Source organism: Callorhinus ursinus, unplaced genomic scaffold (genome assembly GCF_003265705.2).
Source record: "Callorhinus ursinus isolate GAN/ISIS: 27379988/994484 unplaced genomic scaffold, GSC_fseal_2.0 scaffold22, whole genome shotgun sequence".
In the NCBI taxonomy this organism is placed as follows: Eukaryota; Metazoa; Chordata; class Mammalia; order Carnivora; family Otariidae; genus Callorhinus; species Callorhinus ursinus.
Window position 1 is genome coordinate 25480456 of NW_027397084.1, and position 23874 is coordinate 25504329.

The window sequence follows — 23874 nt, forward strand, 5'->3', positions numbered from 1 at the left end:
GAATATTAGAAGCAAAATGGTTTTGTATTAAATCCATAAGAAAATACCCTGAATTTATTATTTTGTAGCCATGCTACTTGGAAATCAATCTCTTTAATGACCTGTTAGAAAAGTAATAAAAGGAAAATGATTTATATTAATGAAATACTAGATTCTGAATATTTTAGGAGAAAGTTTTGTTGAGTGTTGCTTAGTCCATTAATAATAGAGAAATGTGACTTGTAAAGACAAATTACAGTGCTTAAAAAGTCAATAATATCTTTAAAATTTAGTAATTACATGGAAAGAAGAAAAATAAGTTTAAAACTACATATTTAGGTTTTAGAATTTATTTTTCGTAAGTCTTTAAGCAAAAATGTTATGTTTTAATGGGTGATAATGAAATTTGTGGTAAGAAAACTGTTAGAAACTGTTCAGAATGTGAAGGAAGTGTAATTGTATACTAAAATATTGAATGCCCTCTTAATTTACCTTTAGTAGCAATTTCTAGTAGGTATCAATAATACTGTGTATGACCAAAATTATCCCATCTTAAACCAATTAAATTAGATTCTCCATTTAAGATTATTATTATACAAAGCTTATAGATGGTAGGATACCATCACTTGAAGGCATTGTTTTTATAATAAAGTGTGCTCAATATCATCACCAAAATGTACCAGAAACATCAGCTTTTGGTCCTTTTGGCACAGGAGATATTCATCAGATATGTATAACCAGATTTACTTAGGACAAGGGGAGTGAAACACAGGGTTGAACCCCACCATATAAGGAATTGGTGCATGAACCAGAGAATGATCCCAACAAGAAGTATAGTTTTTAAGATCTAAGTTATTGAAGAATACAAAATACTTCCCTTGAAGTCTTTAAAATGGGATGGATTTTGTCATTTTTTTAACTGAAAGATTTTTCAGAGCAGCTCAGCTTTCAACTTCATGACTAATTTTCTTCTTTAAGCCCCACAAATCCCAGTGATTCTGTGAATTTGTCACAGTATTTCAGAATCAGTCAGCATTTAAGAAGTCATCAGACTTTCTTACTCCTACATATATGAAATTTTAGGGAAAAAGCTTTATGAATGGTTATAATCTTTTGAATGATATTTGTAATTACTCCTTAAAAGTACTTACAATTTTATTTTATGATACATAGTTTTTCTTTCAAGAGGAACAGTGTCATAATACTAAGGACAAAGCAACTTGAAAAATAGGTATTTGGGCAGGGGATGGGCAAAATGAGTGAAGCAGAGTGGGAGATACAGGCTTCCAGTTATGGAATGAGTAAGTCATGGGTATTAGAGGTACCCATAGGGAATATAATCAATAATATTATAATAGTGTTGTATAGTAACCAGTGGTAGCTACACTTAGGGTGAGCACAGCATAATGCATAGAGATGTTGAATCACTCATGTTGTATGTGTAAAACTAATGTTAACATTGCCTGTCAACTCTATTCAAAGAAAAAAATTAATAAAAAAAACATGAAGTTTTACAAACAGTAAAAATAAAGGGGGGAAAAAACTGTCCTTTTACAACTTTCCTTATATTCCGTTAACTGAGGTGGCCCAGAAGAAGAGTAGAAATCTATAATCTTCGGCACCAAGCCATCTATACATTTTAAAGTATGTGATTTTGAAAGAGATAGGGACTCTGTGTGAAACAGAAACAGAATATAGTTTCTGCTAATGCAGTTTCTCATATTCACCCCTTCCCAGAATATATTATCATGTACATGACATATTTGAAGAACATTTTAGTATTTATTGCACTATATATAACATTTTCCTTCAGCTTTTCTAAGATATTATTTAAAAGGAAAAGGGAAGCAACTACTAAGAAACTTAGGTGTATGGATTTTTTATGACTACAGATTTTAAACAATTTTACATTTCCTATCACATTTCTTTTATAGTGCCTGTATCGGCCATGCCTGTATTCTACATACAATTCTTTGCTTATGACCTTCACAGATACCAACCAAATGCATTTTTCGAACACTCAGCTAGCTAGGTCACTGTTAGTTGGCATGCTTGACTCACTTTCTTAATATTTTTCTCTTTCAAGATCCATCAGGAGAAAAATTTTCATTGATCTAGTGTTTAAAATGTAAAAGGTCATTTATTCTCACGTTCACTCATGCTGGCCTTTCTCCTATGCAAATACTAAAAGCACTGCTGCTTTCCATTAATTTTTTTCTTTTTTCCTCAGGTGTTTTCTTTAGTATTTTATTTTTAAGCCAAAAAAATTAAAATTAAAGGTTCATAAATTCATGCTTACAAAATTAGGATTTTTAAAGTTTTTTAAAGTCTTTTTTATGGCTTTAGTAAAATTAAATTTTTTGTTCGTTGTATTGTACTATTGTTCAGAGTTCTTTTTTTTTTTTTAAAGATTTTATTTATTTGACAGAGAGAGACACAGCGAGAGAGGGAACACAAGCAGGGGGAGTGGGAGAGGGAGAAGCAGGCTTCCCGCGGAGCAGGGAGCCCGATGTGGGTCTCAATCCCAGGACTCTGGGATCATGACCTGAGCCGAGGGCAGAAGCCTAACCGACTGAGCCACCCAGGTGCCCCGCTCAGTTATTCTTGATAATTTATTCAACACTGTGTGCTAAAATGTATGCTCTATTGTCAGCTGATGAGGAAAGAGGATGGAGACCAGAGATTGATTTTGAAAGGCTAAGATATAGTTATATATCATATATATATAGAGAGAGAGAGAAGAGGAGAAAGAGGGACACTTAAGTTTTAATATTTATTTCAGTTCAATGAATACAATTTTTGCCAGTATCACTAGATGGCAGGCTGAGGCTTGGTATGGTCTTTTGAGGGAAGGTGGAGTGGGTTAATCCAGTTCTTTCAGTACTTTTTATGTGTGTTTCTAGACTGATTTATGAGAATAAAAATAGTATGTAGTATTAAGTGCATTTGTAACACACATTCGTTCCAAGGATTCAGGTCACAGCCTTTGCAATACAAGGGTGTATCATTCTGGGATGTACATACTCAAGATTATGATATTCATAACCCTTTACTTTATAGACTGAGAAGTCATACTTAAAATGATGTATTCTCCACTTTAAATCATTGCACTTTTCGTTTTTTTCCTGTGGTGCAGGTGATTTGGATTATTACTGGTTGGATCCTGCCACGTGGCATAGCCGAGAAACATCGCCTATTAGTTCGGTAAGCTTTCTGGGAAGTGAAAGTTTGGAGCTTAGGGATGATATGTGCTGTTCATTGTCCTATGTTTGATATGTGATAGATGGCAATCTTATTCGGTTTCATTATACATTTTGAGAGAGAAAATACTCATTTCATTTAAGGCAGTGCAGTTTAGAAGAGAAGTAAAAAGCAATTATTAAGTGATGACTATATATAAATGATATTATTTGGTTAATGATACCAACATTAACAACAACTCAAAATACAGAATCAATTTCCTTTATATAAGCAGATATATTTTAAATTTCAATTTATTTCAGAACAATTTTTGAGAGATTTTCTTATTTGATGACTACTTTGAGAACTATTTAGTTTAAGAGTCTACTACAAATAAAATGTAGCTGTCAATGCAAATTGTTGTAAGCCTAGGGTAGAACCCACCAGAATAAAGAATTCCTCATAGAGTGTCTTTAACTGAGGAAATCACATCATGCTACAACCAATAACTATGTGTCTATAGGAAAGAAAACATCTTTTTTTAACTTTATTCATGTTTTAATAGCATCCTGTAACGTGGCAACCATCTAAAGAAGGGGACCGATTAATTGGACGTGTTATTCTTAACAAGAGAACAACCATGCCCAAAGAATCAGGTGCATTACTGGGTCTGAAAGTAAGTATGCTGATTTAAAGTGTTTCTAAGGCTGGATTACAGTATGGGTTGCATTCAACAAAGTTCCTGACAATGATTTTTAAATATCTTCCTTTCTTCTCCAAAATAAAGTCCTCCTAGTGAATATATCTTATTAATATATTGATATCTTATGGTAGATCTAGTGTTTTTATCTGGGTTAATATTTTAAAATCATTTTATTAATATGGCATACAGGTGTGTTAGGAAACTGCCATAAAAAAGAGGAAAATAAAGAATTTTTATCTGAGTATAAAGTTCAAGGATGATTTTTACATTAAAAAGTTTTTAATGTATGGTAGTAAAGTTAGATAATGTGAACTGCATAATTTTATTGTATCTTGACAAGCAACATAAAACATCATTAAAGAGATTGTTTCCTAAGTACAATAGAATTTATGGTAATACCAAAAGAGTAAAATGTGTCTTTTAAAAATATTAACTGACTTCCAACAGATATAATGGAAAACTAATTGCAAAATGTTACATTTTATTATAGGAAAAAATATACATACACATTTTGTTTTATTGTGTGTGCATGTGTGTGTTAAATCACATGGTTTTATTTGCTTTCAGAAACTTAGAGAAGCATCCAAAGATGGGCTTTAAAACTATTTACCAAGATATTGTATTATATTTGTGTGATAGTTTGACCTCTTCAAAACCGTTGACTATTAATCCCACTAAAACCTCTCTTCAGTTAATGTACTTAATAATATCACCTTATTGGTTATTGCCATTAATTTTTCTTGCTATGAGATAATTCTGATCACCTCCACTAATGGGCATGTCCTGAAGAATTGTGGATCAACCTCAAGCTTTGAGAATATGCCTTGCACTTTTAATTATACATACTTAGCATCTGCATTGGGAGAAATTAAACTTAGAAACTTTCAGATGTATTTAATTTTAGTTACAATGGAAAACCCAGGTAAAAGTGTTAAATATTCAGTAATATAACTCAGACTTCAAGAGTTAGATTAAAATACATATGTATATCAGATGAAATCATGCAGATGGTCAGTGGCAGGGCTAAACTTAGGCTATTACTCATTGTACCATAATAAATTGCTTCCCCAAAGTAGCCTATTCTTGGTCTGAATCCATAGTCTTTATGTCTTAGACCTATATTCTACTAAAGTTATAAACAAGAGATAAATGATATAACAATGGGGCATTATGTGCATATAGAACTATAATTCAAATGGTAGGTATGAATTTTGAGGATAAAGAAAAATGGAACCTAATGTAAACTGTGTCACACACTTCTGTAGGGAAGTAGGGAAGACCTGGCACTTGTTTTGTAAGGGTATACATTACTCATGGTCCCCCTGCATTGTTAGGTCGGTATAAGTAATCAGTACATGAACTTCATTAGGACACATGGTCATCTCAAATATAATGAGATGTTTTCTTTTTAAAACTACACTGCTGGAGGGGGGTGGGGGGATGGGTTAACCTGGTGATGGGTATTAAGGAGCGCAGGTATTGAATGGAAGCACTGGGTGTTATACGCAAACAATAAATCATGGATCACTACTTCAAAAAACTAATGATGTAAAGTATGGTGACTAACATAACATAATAAAATAAAAAATAAAATAAAAAAAAACTACACTGCCATTCCATGGGGTGTCTGGGCAGTGTCTGACTCTTTTGGCTTTTTGGGTTTTTTGTTTTTAAGTTTTTTTTTATTTATTAGAGAGAGAGCAAGAACAGGGGGAGGGGCAGAGGCGGGGGCAGGGGCAGAGGGAGAAGTAGACTCCTCGCTGAGCGGGGAGCCTGTCACAGCTTGATCCCAGGACCCATCCCAAGACCCATCCCAGGACCCCACGATCACAGTCTGAGCCCAAGGCAGCTGCTTAACCAACTGAGCCACCCAGGTGCCCCAAATATCTGACTCTCGATCTAAGCTCAGGTCTTGATCTCAGGATTATGAGTTCAAGTCCTGTGTTGGGGGCCTACTAAAAACAAAACAAAACAAAACAACAACAACAACAACATACTGCTACTCGTTTAATCAAAAATATATTTCAGGGGGCTCCTGGGTGGCTCAGTCGTTAAGCATCTGCCTTCGGCTCAAGTCGTGATCCCAGGGTCCTGGGATTGAGCCCCTCATCGGGCTCCCTGCTCAGCGGGAAGCCTGCTTCTCCCTCTCCTACTTCCCCTGCTTGTGTTCCTGCTCTCACTGTGTCTCTCTCTGTCAAAAAAAAAAAAAAATCTTTAAATATATATATATATATATTTCAGTTTATTAATATACCTACACTCAATCCTAAATACATTGTAAAAGACTGTAGGAGTAATTCCTCAAAGTAATAAACTTATGTTTTGATATGAGTCTTGGGAACTTACAAATTTATTATTATCCAGGTTGTTGGAGGGAAAATGACTGACTTAGGACGCCTTGGTGCCTTCATCACCAAAGTAAAGAAGGGTAGCCTTGCAGATGTAGTTGGACACTTAAGAGCAGGTAAAGTTTCTTTTTAACATTTAAACAGTGTGTACTCTTTGCATGAATTGGTGGTTTTCATTTGGGGTAAGTTATATATAAGTCAATTAAATAACTAATTTTAGTGCATGAATAAAGACTTCTTCCTGGTGTGGGTATTTACTGATTGCAATAATAGGCAATGATACATCAGTAGTGGTTTGGAGAGAGTAAGTTTAGGAATCTTTTTTTATTTGTGTAAAAATAAATAGATAGAAATGCTGCAGGATTCCTAGTTTATGTAGATGGCTCCATAATGTTGCTACAAAAATCCAAAACAATTTAGCCTCATAGAAAAAATAATATCACTAATTCTTTAGTTGTAATTCTTTATATTTTAAGTTGTTATAATTACTAAAGTTTTTCACAGTGGTCCCAAAACACTTATCAGTAGTAGGTTTTAGTAAAATACAACTATAATCACATTTCTTACACAGGTGATATAATAAAATATTTGTTAATTTAATTGTGGCATGTATTGTACTCATGCAGATGTGCTACTTCTTGGTATTTGGAAATTTACCTAATGTTCTGTAACCTTAACATGATACAATAAAATCATTTAATATGTTCAGATATACCATATTCAGTAGCGACATACTTTAAAATCTATTCTTGGTAAATTGTTTACTCTTCATTTTAGTTAAAATCATATTAACATATTTTTTCTGGTTTACTTCACAGTTTAGTAGAAATCTTTTGGTTGGAGTGTCTGCTTATGCATTTGAAAGACAATTACAATGAAAACAGAGGAAGCTGAACTGTAGAATTGAGGATTAATAACCCATAGCACATAGAAAGAGAACATTTCTAGGCTGTTTTCAGTTTTTATACCTTAAGATTGTAATTACTGAGACTTTTAGAAAAGTGTTCTATAGCTGTTAAAGACATTTTGTTGTAATTGACTACCAGAGTATCAGTTCAAAATCATTTAGGCTTTTTCTTTGATAGAGACTTCTTATGCAGGTGTTGTATAGGGAGAAAATCCAAATCAGAGATTTTTCTCCATCTGTAATACATACAGCTTTGAAAATGTATAGGGGTACAGTACACTGTTGTTTACTATCAGGGACTAGTTATAAGAAAATAACTCAATCAGAAGTGACTGTGTCAATAAACTGAGTCTGCTTGTTCAAAGACTAAAAAATCAGCCTTAGAAAGTTTGTGCATCCCTTAAAAAAAAAAAGTATAAGAATCCCTTGAATCATGTAATGCTCTAATGTAAGTATAGGAATCTGAATTTGCAGATCAGATTATAAGCGTAATGGCTTTTGATTTTGTCTTTGTATTTTAATACAAGATTATGTAAGAGAGTCAGTGAAGGGGTTTTTCTATATAAATAACCCTTAGTGATAAATTTCACTTATTTATCACCCTTAATGTACCTAGAGCCTGAGAAATTTAAATCTAAAATTTTAAAACTCAGCTTAAATAAGTATAAAACATACACGTGGACTTTTCACTTTAAGCAATTGATGCATTTGAAAAAAGTATTTTAATAAATTAGATCATATATTGTTTGATATACATTATAATTTAGGGATGATCTTCCTTCTGTTTGCATATAGGCATCGTTGGCCTATACGGTGCTGTGTTTATTAGCGTGACCTTTGTCCAGCGTTTGCATTGTTGCTTTAATCTTGCCATAACTTTCTCTACTACTGCTTCTTCCCCTTAAGTCCATGCACTGTGCCACTACTTGGCTTAATTATCAAAAACACAAAGTTGACACTGACATGCTCTTATCAGAGCCCCTCACGGTCTCCCCATCCTTATCTGCTTATGTCAAAGCTCTGCAGCTCTGTCCTCTCCTAATTGTTCCGGCCACTTGCATTACCATTCACCTTACCTTCTGCCACGGCATCTGCCTACAGGTCTCTGGCAAGCTGTCCGCCACTAAGATCTGGTCCATGTCTCTTGTCTGCCTGTTCTCTCTGTGCTCTCTGTGTCGAAGTCCTTTCCATCCTTCAAAACACATCCACAGTTGCCTTAATTCTAAAGTGTTTCCTGATACCTCACCTGGAACAGTAACTAATTACTATCTCCCTAGCATTTACCTGGCTCTACTTCTGTTCCTCAGATGAACTCCTATCATTGCATATAGCACTTTAGTAAAGACAATCATTCCTCTATTTCTCCCCCACCAAATGTAAGGACAGAGGAAATCTCCTTTTCATCTTTGCATCATCATAATCCACATCCCTTCCTGAAGAGGTTATCCACATAAAAATAAATATTGTTAAAAAAAAACACCTTCTAGTTTAGGAGGTATTGATTTGTAAATAAACACATGTATTAAGTTAATATGGTATTAAAAGTTATGCTTCCAGGTTGCTGTCTATAAAGAGAATTTTATAATTCAGAGCTTTTGCAAAATGTTGACTGCAATTCATTACTGGGTAGTTACATTAATTTAATGGTTTGTATCCATTTTAAAAAATGAACTAGAACATGATAGAGTAAGAGATATCAGGGTAAGTATTGTTTCAGAAAATACTTTTTCGTACACACACATACATATATATATATACTCACATGATGTAAACTTTACTTCTTTTCTTGGTCAAACAAATTTAAAAGACTGAATATATTTTAAATTTATAATTATATTTTATTTCCTTTTTTAACAGCGAAGTACATTCGTTGCCTATTTAAAAACCCTTGCTGGGTAACTTCCCAGGTCAAACTTGGAGACGTCATTTAACTGTGGATACTAACCGTACCTTACAAACCAAAGCAGCATCATATGCTTTTCAAATATTTATTTTTTATTTTTGAGTAAGCCAACATTTGGGAAAAAACACTTTAAAATAGTTCTAGCAAAACAAATTTTTTCTACTTCCTTTTGCAGACCTACCTAAAAAACAAAGATTTCATGCTTACAATTAGCTTTCATATGTATAATGGTCATATTGATTCATCAGTTCAACATATATTTACTTAACTACTAAAATGTTACAGGCACTGAGAATAACAAAATGAGCAGAAACAAAACAAATTAAGACACCTCAAAGTATCCTTGAGGTTGGGATATTTCAGCGGAGCCTACCATTATGAATTGAAGGATACTGTGCAGAGAACCATTTGGGATCTAAAACTGCCCTAAATATTCATGAAAAATAATTTTTCCCAAATGATCTATGGTAAAATATCTAGTTAAAATATCAACAAGTATTAGCTCATGTATTTTAACATCATATTACTCTCCTTGATTAATCTTAGAATATTTAAGAAATTAATGAGTATTATATTAATTTTTTATTATAAAAATGTTTCCTAATTTTACTTTAATGCTCACAATATATATTATGTATAGAATGTGTGTGTTATGAACATCTGGAAGTGGGTTAACTGTCATGCAACAGTTCTACATCTGCTTGCTTTGTAACTTTGCCATAGCTACCTGCGTTGCCCTATGGGTATGAACTCAAATCCTTTCATGCATTTTTATTCTGTTGTGTGTTTGGTGAAGACAATGAAGCATGACTTATAATTGGAAAATTCATGCTAATAAATGTTAATTGCTATTTCAACCAAAAACAAAGCAGGATTTATGCAGAGTTCAATAAGAATCTTTCACATATAGAGCTGCCTGCATTTATTATCTGGAGGACATGCTGCTAATTATTATTTTTTAATGTTTCCAAATAGGCTGTGCTAATTCCATCCCATAGCATGAGATTATTTTTTATATTATTTCTGGTATATTTCAAAAGATAAAGGTAGTTTTGTATTGTACTGTTTCCTGTGACCAGTAATATTCTATGGGGGAAAGAAAAAGAAAAATAAAGAAAAAGGAAAGAAAGAAGAAAAGAAAAAAAGTGTTTAGATAGAAGAACCATTGAGCTGACATTATATGTCAGTCAATTTGCTTTTGAGAGCAGGGCCTAGACAATTAAACTATTTGTATATGTTTTGCATTTCTTTGTTAAAAAAGAGAAAAGATAAGAAAAACAAACAGAATATATAAGGTAAAAAAATACCCTTTTTTTTAAATTCAAGGGGATGAAGTTCTAGAATGGAATGGTAAACCCCTGCCGGGAGCTACAAATGAAGAAGTTTACAACATTATTTTAGAATCAAAATCAGAACCTCAAGTTGAAATTATTGTTTCAAGGCCTATTGGGTAAGGCTAAAAAAACTTACTTCTTAAGTTTAGTAAATTACATGTATTAGCAGGGTTTTAAAAAGAAGTTTATACATTCATACAGTACATGTTAACATGGATAGTTTTTTCTTCAAATATGGGCATACATTTTAGATTTTTAAAATTTCTTCATTTTTTAAACTTGAATACTGAATTTTCTTCACTACATTTTAGAAGCTCCACAGTTTAACACTTGTAATATCAAAAAATATTGATATGTATTTTTCAGAAGTGAAATATAAACTAAAAATATTTTCTTTTAATAACAGAACTATTGACTTTTAGTAATTCTAATTTAGTGAATAGTATTTCCTTAAAGGGAGTCACTAACAAAGGTGTCTTTTTTGACATTTAAAATAGTAATTGTTTCATGTCTACATGAACTTTTTATTATTTTACTAAGAATGGAATATTTTTTCTATATTTTTACCCATGGGTAGTGCCAGCTTTCATTTAAAATCAAGCAAGTGTGAAATATTTCAACTTTAGAGCTGGTCATAATAATTGGTATACTATTTTTTAAACTTCAGTTTTTAGCATAATTTAATAATCTACAGCCAGTGGGATATTTTTTATATTTGTGCATAGAGTTCCCCACATCGTTAGCTTTTGCTGACTAATACACAAAGTCCAAATATTCTTTTTGCCAGTCTGTCATTTTTTGGAAGGCATTTTAAATTGTCTCATTATAGTTGGCTTGATGTTTAAATATATTTTTGGAAATAATTCCCTTTTTTCCCCCTATTCTCTAAAATATTATAGAGCCATTAGTCCAAGATTTTTTATGTTGAAAAACTAGTAGCCTTAAATTTTTGTTGTCCTCGTGTATATATGTCAATGCAAAACATACAAGAAAATATAATTATCCTGATTTTCAAAGGACTGAAAATGTATTATATATTTCAAAGAATAATATTAATATATATAAACTCCAAAATAAAAGCAAGATTATAAACAATTTTAAGTGGTGATTATTAAGAGTAAACATTGAAGACATTTGCAAAAGTATTGTACATTTCCGTGCAGATTTTTTTAAAATAGCAACACTATATAATTTATGCTAGTTTTACATGACATGTGTTCTAGTGCTGAGGTAAATATGAGGCTGGAAAAGAGGTAAGTAAATTGGAAAATGAAACAAAAGTATAAAAAAAATTAAAATCAAGCATTGTACACATTGCCAAATACTTTCAGATATGTAGAGGTTTAAAAGTAATCAGCTAAAATATTGATTTATGGTAACTTTAAAAAAAACTAACAGACAATTAAAGTGGACTGGAATAACATTTTCATTATTTTTACTTCTGTATGAAAATAATTTAAAAAGTAATAATCTGCATAGACAAACCCTAACTTGTCAGGGATTATGGAATTCAAATAAATATGGAATGCAAAGATTATATTTAATAAAAATCAAATCAACTTTCCAGTTAATAGAGAAATTATTAGAATCCTAGAAGAATAATTTTAGCTATATTTAATATTATGTTTAATGTAGTTCTATGGCTCATTTAAAGCAGAAAGCAATATGTATTCATAGTTTAGTGGTATAGTAATTCCATGAATCATTCCAAATATAATTTATATGCACTTTGATCAGTATGGTCTAAGAAATATAAGCCATCTTGAGGTATTGACCAATTTTACCAACCTACCAAATATAATATTCTTGGTATTTATGCTTATAGTTGGTATCAGAACTATTCTATTACCTTACTTGTGAGTGGAATGAGTAGAACTAATTAAGAAGACTTGTTTGTAAATGTGGAAATTTATGCCTAAAAATATTACTGAAGCAATTAACATTAATACATTTTGATTCAAAGTAACCTTAAAATTTTTTTTTACAACTCCTCCATCTTTCTTTCCCAGAAACATAAAATCCAAAGCTTGTGCCTGGGTTTAGAGTTCCAAATTCTAATTTCCATAATTGACTTTGAGGCTGATTTTCAAAGTTGTACTATCTAAAAAATTATTGCTTCTAGATTTTCTAAAAATCTACTTTTATTTGCCTAGATAAATTTAGAAGAAGGTAACAGAAGATAAATAGTTGGTTTCTTGGGTCTTAGGTATTGAAGATTAGTCTCTTAATTATGAATTACTTATTTTATACAAATCATTCAAAAATTTGTAATAAAGATGTATTTATAAAGTACACAACACAGGATGTACTATCTTTGTAAGAAGTATAATATTATAGGTGGTTATGAAAATTACTTTGCACAAAAAAAGTGAAAATGAGGAGTCAGGAAAATAATCAGAGAAAACTGTTTTTATTTCTGTTCTCCCCCCCCCCCAAAAAGTGCAAAGAAAAGTCAAAGTGAAGTTAGGTCACAGGTAAGTGGTTAGAAATTCTTAAGTAATGCTCTAACATTATTCTAATAATTCTGTTGGTCCTAGCTAACTCCAGTCTGCTTTAATATGTCATGTTAATACTTGCATATTGTTAATCTCCTTAAATTGATACTAAACTATCTTTGAAAAACCAGAGGTAAAGTAGTTCTATGTAGTACACTTCCCAAACCAAACTGGTCCAGGGTTCTTAAGGTCACAGTGGATAATGGATTAAGCTGAGGTTATAGTAAACATTTATTCAGAGTAATTTGTGAGTGTGACAGGAATGGGTGTTCTCACGAGTCACTTTCTAATCATACAGTAAATGGCCATATATTTAGCTAACTTCAGTATAGAGATATAAATCTCTATATAGGGTTATATATGTGTATATGAATTATATATTCACATATATAAAATATTTTAGCTTTTTCGTTGCAAGCTTGAACCATTTTTAATTTCCAAAGCAATTCATCCTTTTCATTTTATTAACTTTGCCCATGATATTCACCATATTATTTTATTATCAAGAAATGTTTTCATCCCTTTCATTCAGTAAACTCTTTCAGATGTGTTTGTAAAGCATATTACTGATTTGTAAAATATGTGTCATTTTGATTTTCTAGAATTGAAATAAAATATTACCTTTAACATTTTTTTATTTCCAAAACCTGCTGTTTTGGTAGTAAAAATATTGTGGTAATTTTAGCCGCAATATTAGTCTGATTGTTGTCATGTTGAAGTGTTTTGCTGTTAAATATATAAAAACTTATTTTTACTGCAGTTTGTGTGTGTGTGTGTGCGTACATGTGTGTGGTGTTTGACATTCATGCACATTAGTAATTGCCTTGATAGTAACTTCTGTCCATTTCCACACCTGTAAAGACCCAAAAGGATTGTTCACACCACTGAAATAAAATGTGGTTGTGATTGCCTCAGGCAAGGTAATTTAGCTAATGGGATTTTCACCATACCCTATTTCTTTTAGTGACATTCCACGGATTCCTGAGAGCTCCCATCCTCCACTGGAGTCCAGTAAGTATAAGATTTATTTGTTATTATAATATGTATTGAATGAAATTGAAGAATAAAGATTTACCATTTGCTTTAGTTATTTGATATAAATGAATTGGTATTACTATACTAAGGTTATTTCCAATAATGTCAGAAGTAGGCAACTATGACAATCATTGGAAACCCAAAGTTCTACTTTAAGATTTTTCTTTTTCTACTTTTTTTTTTTTGATGGCTATACAGAAATCTTAACTGGCAATACCTTCTGCATCATAACAGGCAGGACCCTCACAGAGCTCAATTAATATACCAGTACTAGTTATGTTTGCTGTACATAAAAATGTATTGTGATACTGGATTATTCAGTCTGATTGGTAATTAACTCATTAGTCTCATGAGCTACACTTCAAGTGAAGGAAACAAGCACATTAACAGATATTTTAAAAACAGCATAACATAAACACAGGGTATTGTATGTAAGTGATGAATACTGAATTTTACTCCAGAAACCAATATTGTGCTGATGTTAACTACCTAAAATTTAAATTAAAATAATAAAAGAATTTTAAAAAATAAAAATAATAAAAAAAATTAAACAGTGTCTGGTATGATCGTGGAAATGAGTGGGTGGAGTAGAAGTGAAGTTCAGTGGGCATAAGGGGGTCAGGAAACAGTGAGGCTAGAGGGTTAAATTATCTACATAGCCATTAAAGACTCTCCAGGTGATAGAAGATGACAAGGTGTGCAATGAAGTCTAGACAGGTAATGAGGTTTTCAGTGAGAATGTGAAAGTGATGCATTTACTCTGCAACAGATTGGCATTAATTTCACAATACCTTGGGCTTGATGATCAAGTGTTCTTAGGTAACCCATTTATGGAAATAGAAAATACAAAGTGATTTAAGAGGAAAACAAGTGATAATGGTTATAAGGAGGTAGAAAATATGTGAATGGGATAGACAAGGAACTAAAGATCAGCTTAGTATATCAAATGCAGACCAACATGCATACCTGCTGGAGATGATCCCATATTTGGTTTTGAACTTTCTGATAACTAATACATAGAGGGAAATGGAACCAATTGCATAACTTATAGCTGATACTATTTAAAAATAAACTGTTATAAATTAAAAACAAACTGATTATTAGAAGCAACAGTGTTCTTGGACAAAGACCCAAGAAAAAAAATTATTCTAAGGATACTTGAAAAAAGAAGCACAATAACAAAGAATTTTATAGAATTCTTTCTTGAAGTGTTTGGAGGGCACAGAGTGATGCTATATGGCTTAACTTAGACTTAATTTGTGTGTATAGAAAAAAAAATGTGTGGATGACATACCCTCAGGCAATGCTCCATTAGTGTTTATCCATAAAGCTAAATTTTGAATGGCTGTGGGTTCAAGGTTATACTTGCTGGGGTAATTGCATTCCATGCATTGTGTTAGGGTATACTTTAATAGTAATCTGAGAAGAGAGAACTCTCATTTTAAAAAGAGGGGAGAAAAGCCACACTGAGTGGCTAAATGGAAAGCCAGACTTCTCCATGTGAAGGTGAAGTGGGTCTCTTGAGACAACATTCTCAGACATTCAAGAGATTCATTTTTAAGATCAAAACTCCAAAAGATGGGGGTAGGGGGTGCCTGGGTGGCTCAATAGGTTAATCGTCTGACTCTTGGTTTCGGCTCAGGTCATGATCTCAGGTCATGAGATCGAGCTCCATGTTGGGCTCCCCACTCTGTAGGGAGTCTGCTGGAGATTTTCTCCCCCTTCCTCTCTTTCTGCCCCTCCCCCCCCACTCCTGCACACACTCTCTCTCAAAATAAATAAATAAATCTTTAAAATGAAAACTGAGATAGATGGTAAATCTTATTTTAAAAGGAATGAATTCTAGGCTTAGATGTGGCTCATAAATTATATGTGCATTCATTTTAATTTCAGCAAGGACAGTTCATAATAGATGATTCTTTAGCCAAGATAATTAAAATAACAGGCACCACCTTTCTTATCACTAAAGCATGAAACCTTTACCTACATGTGAGTTTATGCCAGAACCTAAACTATACAAATATGCCCCCAAAATACAGAAAACCAATATTAAATTGGAGCAAATAAATACAATATGTAATTATATCATTTTAAATACTTTAAAATAAGCAAGTAACCAAAGAAGATGATATGATCATTTTCTCTGACTATCCAATTAAAAATAGGTTTACTCTTATTGATGGTATTGAATTATAGTTTTATACAAATAACAGGTGTATTTAACATTTCATAAAAAAATCTTTATTCTCACACACATATTATAAATGTAATATAAATTAAATTAAACAAAAAATTTTTTAAGATTTTATTTATTCATTCATGAGAGACAGAGGGAGAGAGAGAGAGAGAGAGAGAGAGAAGCAGAGGGAGAAGCAGGCTCCCAAGGAGCAGGGAGCCCGATGTGGGACTTGATCCCAGGACCCTGGGATCATGACCTGAGCCGAAGACAGACGCTTAACCATCTGAGCCACCCAGGCACCCCAAATTTTTATATTTTTAAAAATATAAATTACATAAAAAATAAATTAAAAATATAAACAAAAATTACTTAATTTTTTTTCTCATTTTAGGTTCAAGTTCCTTTGAATCTCAGAAGATGGAAAGGCCTTCCATTTCTGTTATTTCTCCAACAAGTCCTGGAGCTCTAAAAGATGCCCCACAAGTCTTGCCAGGACAACTTTCTGTATGTATTTTTCACACATGTTGGAGACCATTCGTCTTTGCTCATTGTTCTGAGTCTGTCCTTAAAAATGAAGGACATTTGTCTTCTAAATGTCCCCCAAAATTTTAAGTCTGTCCTTCAAATATATGTCATATATTTAACACCGTAATCTATTTCACAGTTTTGCATGTATTTATTAAATTATTAGATTAGTCTTTATTCATATTTTTATCTGGAAATATTTGTTGAGTGCCTACAATGTACCCAGATGTTGTAAACATTCAATGATAAATGACAACATAAGTAAATAAAATACCCATTATGTTTTGTGTGCTATATAAAAGTTTCTAAGGTAAGTAGTTGGTTAGACATAATCAACTCAGAAGGTCGTGTTCCACTCACTTAACAACCTTATGAGCCTGGAGGAAAAAAAAAATTGTAAATACTCTTTTTAACTTCTTGAGTCATTTGATGAAACACTTCATTTCTGATGTTCTGAAAAAGCTACAGTTTTTCTTACTGTTGCTTTGTATATGATGTGGGGAAAGCCAGAGTAAAGAAACTATGGCAAACCATTATGAAATGCCACATCTATGTAGATTATGGTAGAAGACAGGATATTTATATTTGTATCTAAAAGAAAACTTGCTTCAAACTATTCTATAAATAGTTTACTTTTTCTCCTTTGGTAATGTGTGGATTTCTATAGTCTTGTTTTTGCTGCTCTTCTCTTGGCATTTAGTTAAACAAAGAAGGTAACTGTAAGCTTGCTGTTATTTTTAAAACCATTCCTGTTTTTAACTTCTATTTTTAGTAAATTGAATATCTTTGTATAGTCCTTTCTGTTTGTTTTATCTCCCCTGCCCTGTGTGTGTGTGTGTGTGTGTGTGTGTGTGTGTGTGTGTGAATCTCTCATATACTCCACCAATATTTTAGGAGGGATAAAAACCTGTTTTGGTTTTATGAAAAACACATCTCTGTTATTAATTGAAAACAGAGATAGGGATTCATATGGATTCAGGTTTGAATCTTTAATCTGTCCTGTACTATGAAAGACCAATCATATGTTAAATTAGTTTTTTTATAATGACTTTCAAGTATGTTCAATATATTCCCATTAGACAACCTTTGCTCATAGTTCTTATTCAACCATAGAACTAACTTTTAAATTAAAAAAAAAAGTAATGTTAACATTGTTCACCGCCAGCACAAATACTATATTGACTGCTAAAGTTCTGGTTTTTAGGAGTTTGATGGTATTTCAGTGTGCCATTTCCCCATTTTTCTTTATTCAAACTACTATGAAATCTTAATAGAAATATCATTATTTGGCCTTCACTTAGTTGAGGGTATGTAATGTACCTTTCCTGCCTTCCTTGTTCTTTTCCCCTCCTCTCATGAAAATTTACCTGTAATAGGTTAATTATAAAATTAAATGAGGAAAAAAAAAACAGAAAACAGCAGTACCTGGTGTAAAGGAGGCCCACAGTAAATATGTTTCCTGATCTCTACCAAATGACTTGTGTAAATTGCTTATTCATTAAACCTCATTTCAACACATATGGTACTACAAAATGCATTTAGCCACACCAGGATCATCAAGTCATTTATAATCACCAAACACTGGCACTTAGCACTTAAAGATGAGGATAATTATTTTAATACTCCCTTCTTCCCTTACTTTTTAATAAAATTTTTATCAGTTTTATTTTCATAACCTGATATGACACTATAGCCTTGCCTGTTGTAAATCATGTTTAAAATACATAAAGAGAAAAGTCAGGTTATAAGTGGTTATGCTTTCCAGTTGGAATTCTTTTCAGAAATAATATTTATAATTGTATTGTAATTTAAAGGTTCTTCAAAAATAGTTTTAGTACTTTTTTGTAGAATTATAATTCCTCATGACTTTTACAAATAATTCCTTTCTTCATTGATCTTAGGTGAAGTTGTGGTATGATAAAGTGGGACACCAGCTGATTGTAAATGTTCTTCAAGCAACAGATTTACCGACTAGAGTAGATGGGCGTCCCAGGAATCCCTATGTGAAAATGTATTTTCTTCCAGATAGAAGGTAGTGAATAATTTTAGAACAATATGCAAAAATTCTTACTAATAGAAAAGGTACAATATCATCTGGGATTTAGTTTTATTTATTTTTAAAGCCTTACCAAGGTAAAATTGATATACCAAAAATTACCATATAATTAACGTGTACATTTTGATGAGTTTGAACATATGCATATGCACACCTGTGATATAGTTTTAAAATATAATAAATCATTCTCTATGAGGGAATAAACTATGTTATCCCTGAAAAAAAAATCCCACAAACTTTCTATTTTTCAAAAAATAATGTACCAACTTAAAATTTTTTCATTACCTTGTTTATACATTTATTGGTCTTGGATGGCTGTACATCATTTAGAATGTACCTTTGTGTATTTCATTACCTTGTTTATACATCTATTAGTCTTGGATGGCTATACATCATTTAGAATGTACCTTTGTGTATGTATGCCTATTATCATCACTACTGCTAACATTATAGTTAAAGTTAGAATAGTGTTAAACCCTACAGTCTTTTTAGACTTATGTTAAAAGTTATGAATTAAAAATAGTAAAAAAAAAAAAATCCCAGGAGCAGTATTACATGTCACTACAGTAGATGGCAGCAGATACTTCATTTTGCTTTTTCATCTACAAGACATACTTATTTTTCTGTTGACATACTTATTTTTCAGTGATAAAAGCAAAAGGAGGACCAAAACAGTAAAGAAAGTCCTAGAACCAAAATGGAATCAAACATTTGTCTATTCACATGTACATCGTAGAGATTTTCGAGAACGGATGTTAGAAATAACTGTGTGGGATCAACCAAGAGTACAAGAAGAAGAGAGTGAATTTCTTGGAGAGGTGATGTATATTGTAAAGATTCAAGCCAAATACTTACTGAAGTTTCTGTGATATGTACTAATTACGGATGCTTTTATATTATGTTTTGGTCAAGACACTTGATTTAATTTAAGAACTGCCCTTTCAGATCCTCATAGAATTGGAGACAGCACTTTTAGATGATGAGCCACATTGGTATAAACTTCAGACACATGATGAATCCTCACTACCTCTGCCTCAGCCATCACCTTTCATGCCAAGGCGACACATTCATGGAGAAAGCTCTAGCAAAAAACTACAAAGTAGGTTAAAGTTATTTTTAATTAACCAGAATTAGTTATGTGGTCATGATCAAATTAGAGACTGACATTCAAGGTATTTTTCAAATGTTTATTAGAGATCAAAATATTGGGGAAATTATTTATCTATATAAAGAGACTTGGCAAAACTATTTTCTGCATTTCCCTAATGAAAGTAATATGTATAGTACAGTAGAGTGATTCCAGAGCTGAAAATTTAAAAACTCTGAATTATCATTATTTGCCTAGTACTGACTGAGTTGTTGATTGGTGTACTGATAGAGTAATTTTTTTTTATTATTAATGGGTTGTTACATATAAGGTTCTTGATAACTTTATAGTTGCTGGGTATTTTTAGTATTATTATTCATAAGAAACATTTTTAAAAACACATTGTAAAGTATGTTTGTTGTTACTTATCTGGTGATTGGGACAAGAGTATATTCTTTTCTGTGTGTGTCCATTAAATTTTGAGTTATGACTAAATAATAAATCAACTGATACTTAGAAGCTTCATTTTGGTACTTTAGAACCAAATTGTTTTCCTCTTATAATTGAATATTTCATGTTAGTACCTCTCCGATCAATCATTTTCTCAAAGTTAATGTTTAATGCAGTATAATGGCTAATTTTGAAGGATAAACATAAATATTTTATCAAGAGCCATGATGTCCTTTTTAATAATACAAGCTCAGTAGAGTTCCAGCCAAGAAAGTCTTTCAGCCTTCCCACCCAGCCCCATCCTTCCATCCTCCCTGAACAGTGGTGGAGGGCACCTAATTGGGCAGAAAACAGTGTATACACTTCACTATAGGTTTTTAGTATAATACATTAATTAAAGAAAATTTGAAAAATTAAGTTATTAGAGGGAGGAAATACTGAGAAAATGTTATCTTTGGAGAACAAACTTTAAGAAAAAAAATCAGCTCAGCATTTACTTTGTGTTATTCTTGTTCAAAAGTATTTAGTAGTAATGTCATTAGCCTTTAAAAAAAATTTGACCATGTCCTTTACATTTCATAAACCAACAAGACCCAGAGGTATCTGTTTGCCTTATTGTTGTGCAGGATCTCAGCGAATCAGTGATAGTGACATCTCAGATTATGAGGTTGATGATGGTATTGGAGTAGTTCCTCCAGGTGCGTGGGTGAAGAGCATGGCTCTGCTTCACTGTGCTTCTTATGCTTGTGTTCACTGTCAATTTCCAGACTTACCTGGGATACTGAGCTGGAGATTTGTAGCACAGAGAAATCAGTATTCTATTATTCCATGGTGACTTGTGTTCCAAATTATTAAGAAAGTTTAAAATGGACTAATAACTATTCATTAACAGTCCCACTTATTTAATTTAGTCAGGTTCTGTTGTAGAAGCTAAGATGGCTAGCTAGGTTGAAATCATTTTTTCACAATGCTCTGAGCATAAGCAAAAATATGAATTTCATTTTGAAAGGATGTGGTTAATTTTCTCAAATAAAAATTCCATTCTCCTATGTTTTATATTGTATGCCTATGATTTTTCCTTCCTCTGTTTCTGAAAATAATGTAGCCTTCCATGGAATATACTGAGAAAGGTGCATGGCAGGGTTTAAAACTGCATGTGGCATGGCTTAACTTTTAATGCTTTTGTGATGTGTTTACCACTTATACCTAGAATGTGTATGTACATATTAAAATAAGGAAATGCTTTAGAAAGATTCAATATTCATTTTAAATTGACATCTTTTTGTCACTGTCAAGTTAGTAAAATTTTTGTGGTGTTGTGTGATTCAAATCTATGTTTCTCATCTGGCTCTTGTCAGAAAGTGAGTAAAACCAAGTAGTAAAGGCTTATTTTCTTGGCACTAATCCTGTGCCATTTCCTTGATTTACTAATTAAAAAAAAAGTAAGGAAATATCAAATAAGAAGTAAAGAGAAAATCTTGGGACATATAAATATGAGTTATTAAAGGCATTTCTTTAGGACAGTAATGACATATGACCCCTTAATTTATGTGATTTCTCAGATGGAGTTGCACTTGATTTGAGGGCAATGATTTTGAGAAAGTCAGTAGACAGGTTCCACACTAGTGACTAAATTCACAATTCAAAGAGATACATACAACTTCTTTAAAACTAGGAGAAATTATGGAGAGTTCTCTAAAAGTAGGTTTCATTTGCTTCCTATAATTCAGAGAAAATATAGTCTTTAATCACTGTATGACATTAACAAATATTTTTAAAAACAATAAACCTGGTGCTGTTCACATCCATATTCTTAGATAATACTCTCTGATTATCAGACTGCAGGAGTTTTAAATATTAGTGGTAAAATTTTGTCTTTTCTGTTTTGTTTGTTTTTAAAAGTATCATAATAATGATCACATTCTCCACAGAAACTTTAACACAACATTCAACAGAATATTTGTTTTTTATAAAATTGAAAGTGGAAAAGTGATTGTACATTAAATCCACTGACGTATTTAAATAGGAATCAGATGATTCCTGGTAGGAAAGTCATCAAGCCTTTCTAACAAGAATCTTGACTATTAATCAGCGTTAATGTGGTCATTACCAACTCATCTAAACAGAATTTACTTCTGTGTGTGGTTCTCAAGTTTTATTCACCCAAAATTTCATATTTTTTAATGATGAGGCAACAGCAAATGGATGAAAGAATAAATGGCCAATTGAATAAATACTAAATTATTAAAATGGTGAGTTTCCTTTCATTTCCCCTGAAAGATCACACAGATAGCAGCCAAAATGGGAGTTACAGGACCCACTACAATTGGAATTAATGCTTGGATACCACTAAAAAACATTGAGTTTTAAAAATATTCATATTCTGTACTGAAATATACCATATCATGATTTTTATAAACATATATAATCTCTTTTATCATATAGAAGGAATGCCTAAATTGTCATTTCAAATAATATTCATTTTTATTTAACATTTAAAAGGTAATGAGGCAGGACTCTTATAACAATAAGTAATATTTTATGTTCCAGAGGTCTCTTCATAAATTAAAAAGGGAGATAATGCAATTAATTTATATTTTCAGGTATACTCTTCATTGATACAAAGTGGATATATGGTAGCTTCTGAAGACATATAGGTGTGGACAAGTTACACAGTAATATACCATACATTTTTTAAAAAAGACAGGTGAGGCATTTGGTAAAATAAGGGCAAGCAGCAAAAATAAAATGAAGGGATAAGTTAATAAACAAGCAGGTGGCTAAATTCTCCTATGCTTTTAGAGATAGATTACAAATTTTTTACTATGTTTCCTAGCATCCAATATGAAGAGAGATTTGTTTAGATGTAGATACTAGTTCTACATATGTTCAGTGTACTCTGAAGTTTCTGGTTCTGTTTCCTGAAGAAGTTCAAAAGCTTTATTTAGATGTCCTACCACAGCTGAACCTTAAACTTTCTAATATTTTTGCTTTTCTAGGACCACAGGGTTCTGGTTTGATGTACTTATTACTACGTTTCACCACTGAGGGAAATCTAAGGTTCTAAAAGTAGCTGAGAAGTGCAGAGTTACATTTTATTAACTTTATCATAGCTTTGTTGTTATTTAAAATAAGTAATTTTAGCTGCTTAAGAAGAATATAAATATGCAGAATGCCCTTATGTGGGGCAAAACATATGGTGACCCCAACTTTTCTGAGCATTATTGCAAATTCAGAAAGTAAAAAACAAACAGATAAACACACTCTTTGAGTTAACCAAAACATTGAAATGAGCATAAAATAGCAGTTTCCTCCCACCTTTTACTGAAGGTAGAGAATATGTATTATCAACAATAAATTAAACATAATACAAAGAAAACCAAATTATTTTGAAAAGCATCAAAAAACTATGTATACAAATTAGGATAGGATAAAAAAAGAAAGATATTACTTTCTATGTAAATACAGAGAACCCATGGGAAAAAAAAATCAGTTACACCCTTCTAACAGTAAGATGTCTAAATTCTCTAAGTTATTTCCTAATAGTTTTATTATATCAAATATGAAAGTTATTTATATACCTTGAATATTCATTGAAATCTTGAAATGGTGCTCCCAATTCAATCTTGACCTTCCATAATTATTGTATGATTGATACAAAAAGTTATCAAGTGATATCAAATGGTAATTTGA

The 23874-nt window shown here is 31.9% G+C and overlaps 1 protein-coding gene across 49 annotated transcripts in view; it reads left to right on the forward strand.

Annotated features, from left to right (window-relative positions):
• The window catches only part of RIMS1 (regulating synaptic membrane exocytosis 1), a 487750-nt gene that overhangs the window by 312684 nt on the left and 151192 nt on the right, over nucleotides 1-23874 (forward strand). For 48 of the 49 annotated variants that reach the window (XM_073905183.1, XM_073905188.1, XM_073905189.1 and 45 more), the window contains 10 exons: nucleotides 3116-3183; nucleotides 3725-3835; nucleotides 6227-6326; nucleotides 10347-10470; nucleotides 13814-13860; nucleotides 16455-16567; nucleotides 18490-18620; nucleotides 19291-19462; nucleotides 19590-19743; nucleotides 20808-20879. In XM_073905183.1, the coding sequence (XP_073761284.1) occupies nucleotides 3116-3183; nucleotides 3725-3835; nucleotides 6227-6326; nucleotides 10347-10470; nucleotides 13814-13860; nucleotides 16455-16567; nucleotides 18490-18620; nucleotides 19291-19462; nucleotides 19590-19743; nucleotides 20808-20879 (1092 nt within the window). The remainder of the gene's footprint in view (nucleotides 1-3115; nucleotides 3184-3724; nucleotides 3836-6226; nucleotides 6327-10346; nucleotides 10471-13813; nucleotides 13861-16454; nucleotides 16568-18489; nucleotides 18621-19290; nucleotides 19463-19589; nucleotides 19744-20807; nucleotides 20880-23874) is intronic. The other variant, XM_073905191.1, reaches the window with a different exon arrangement.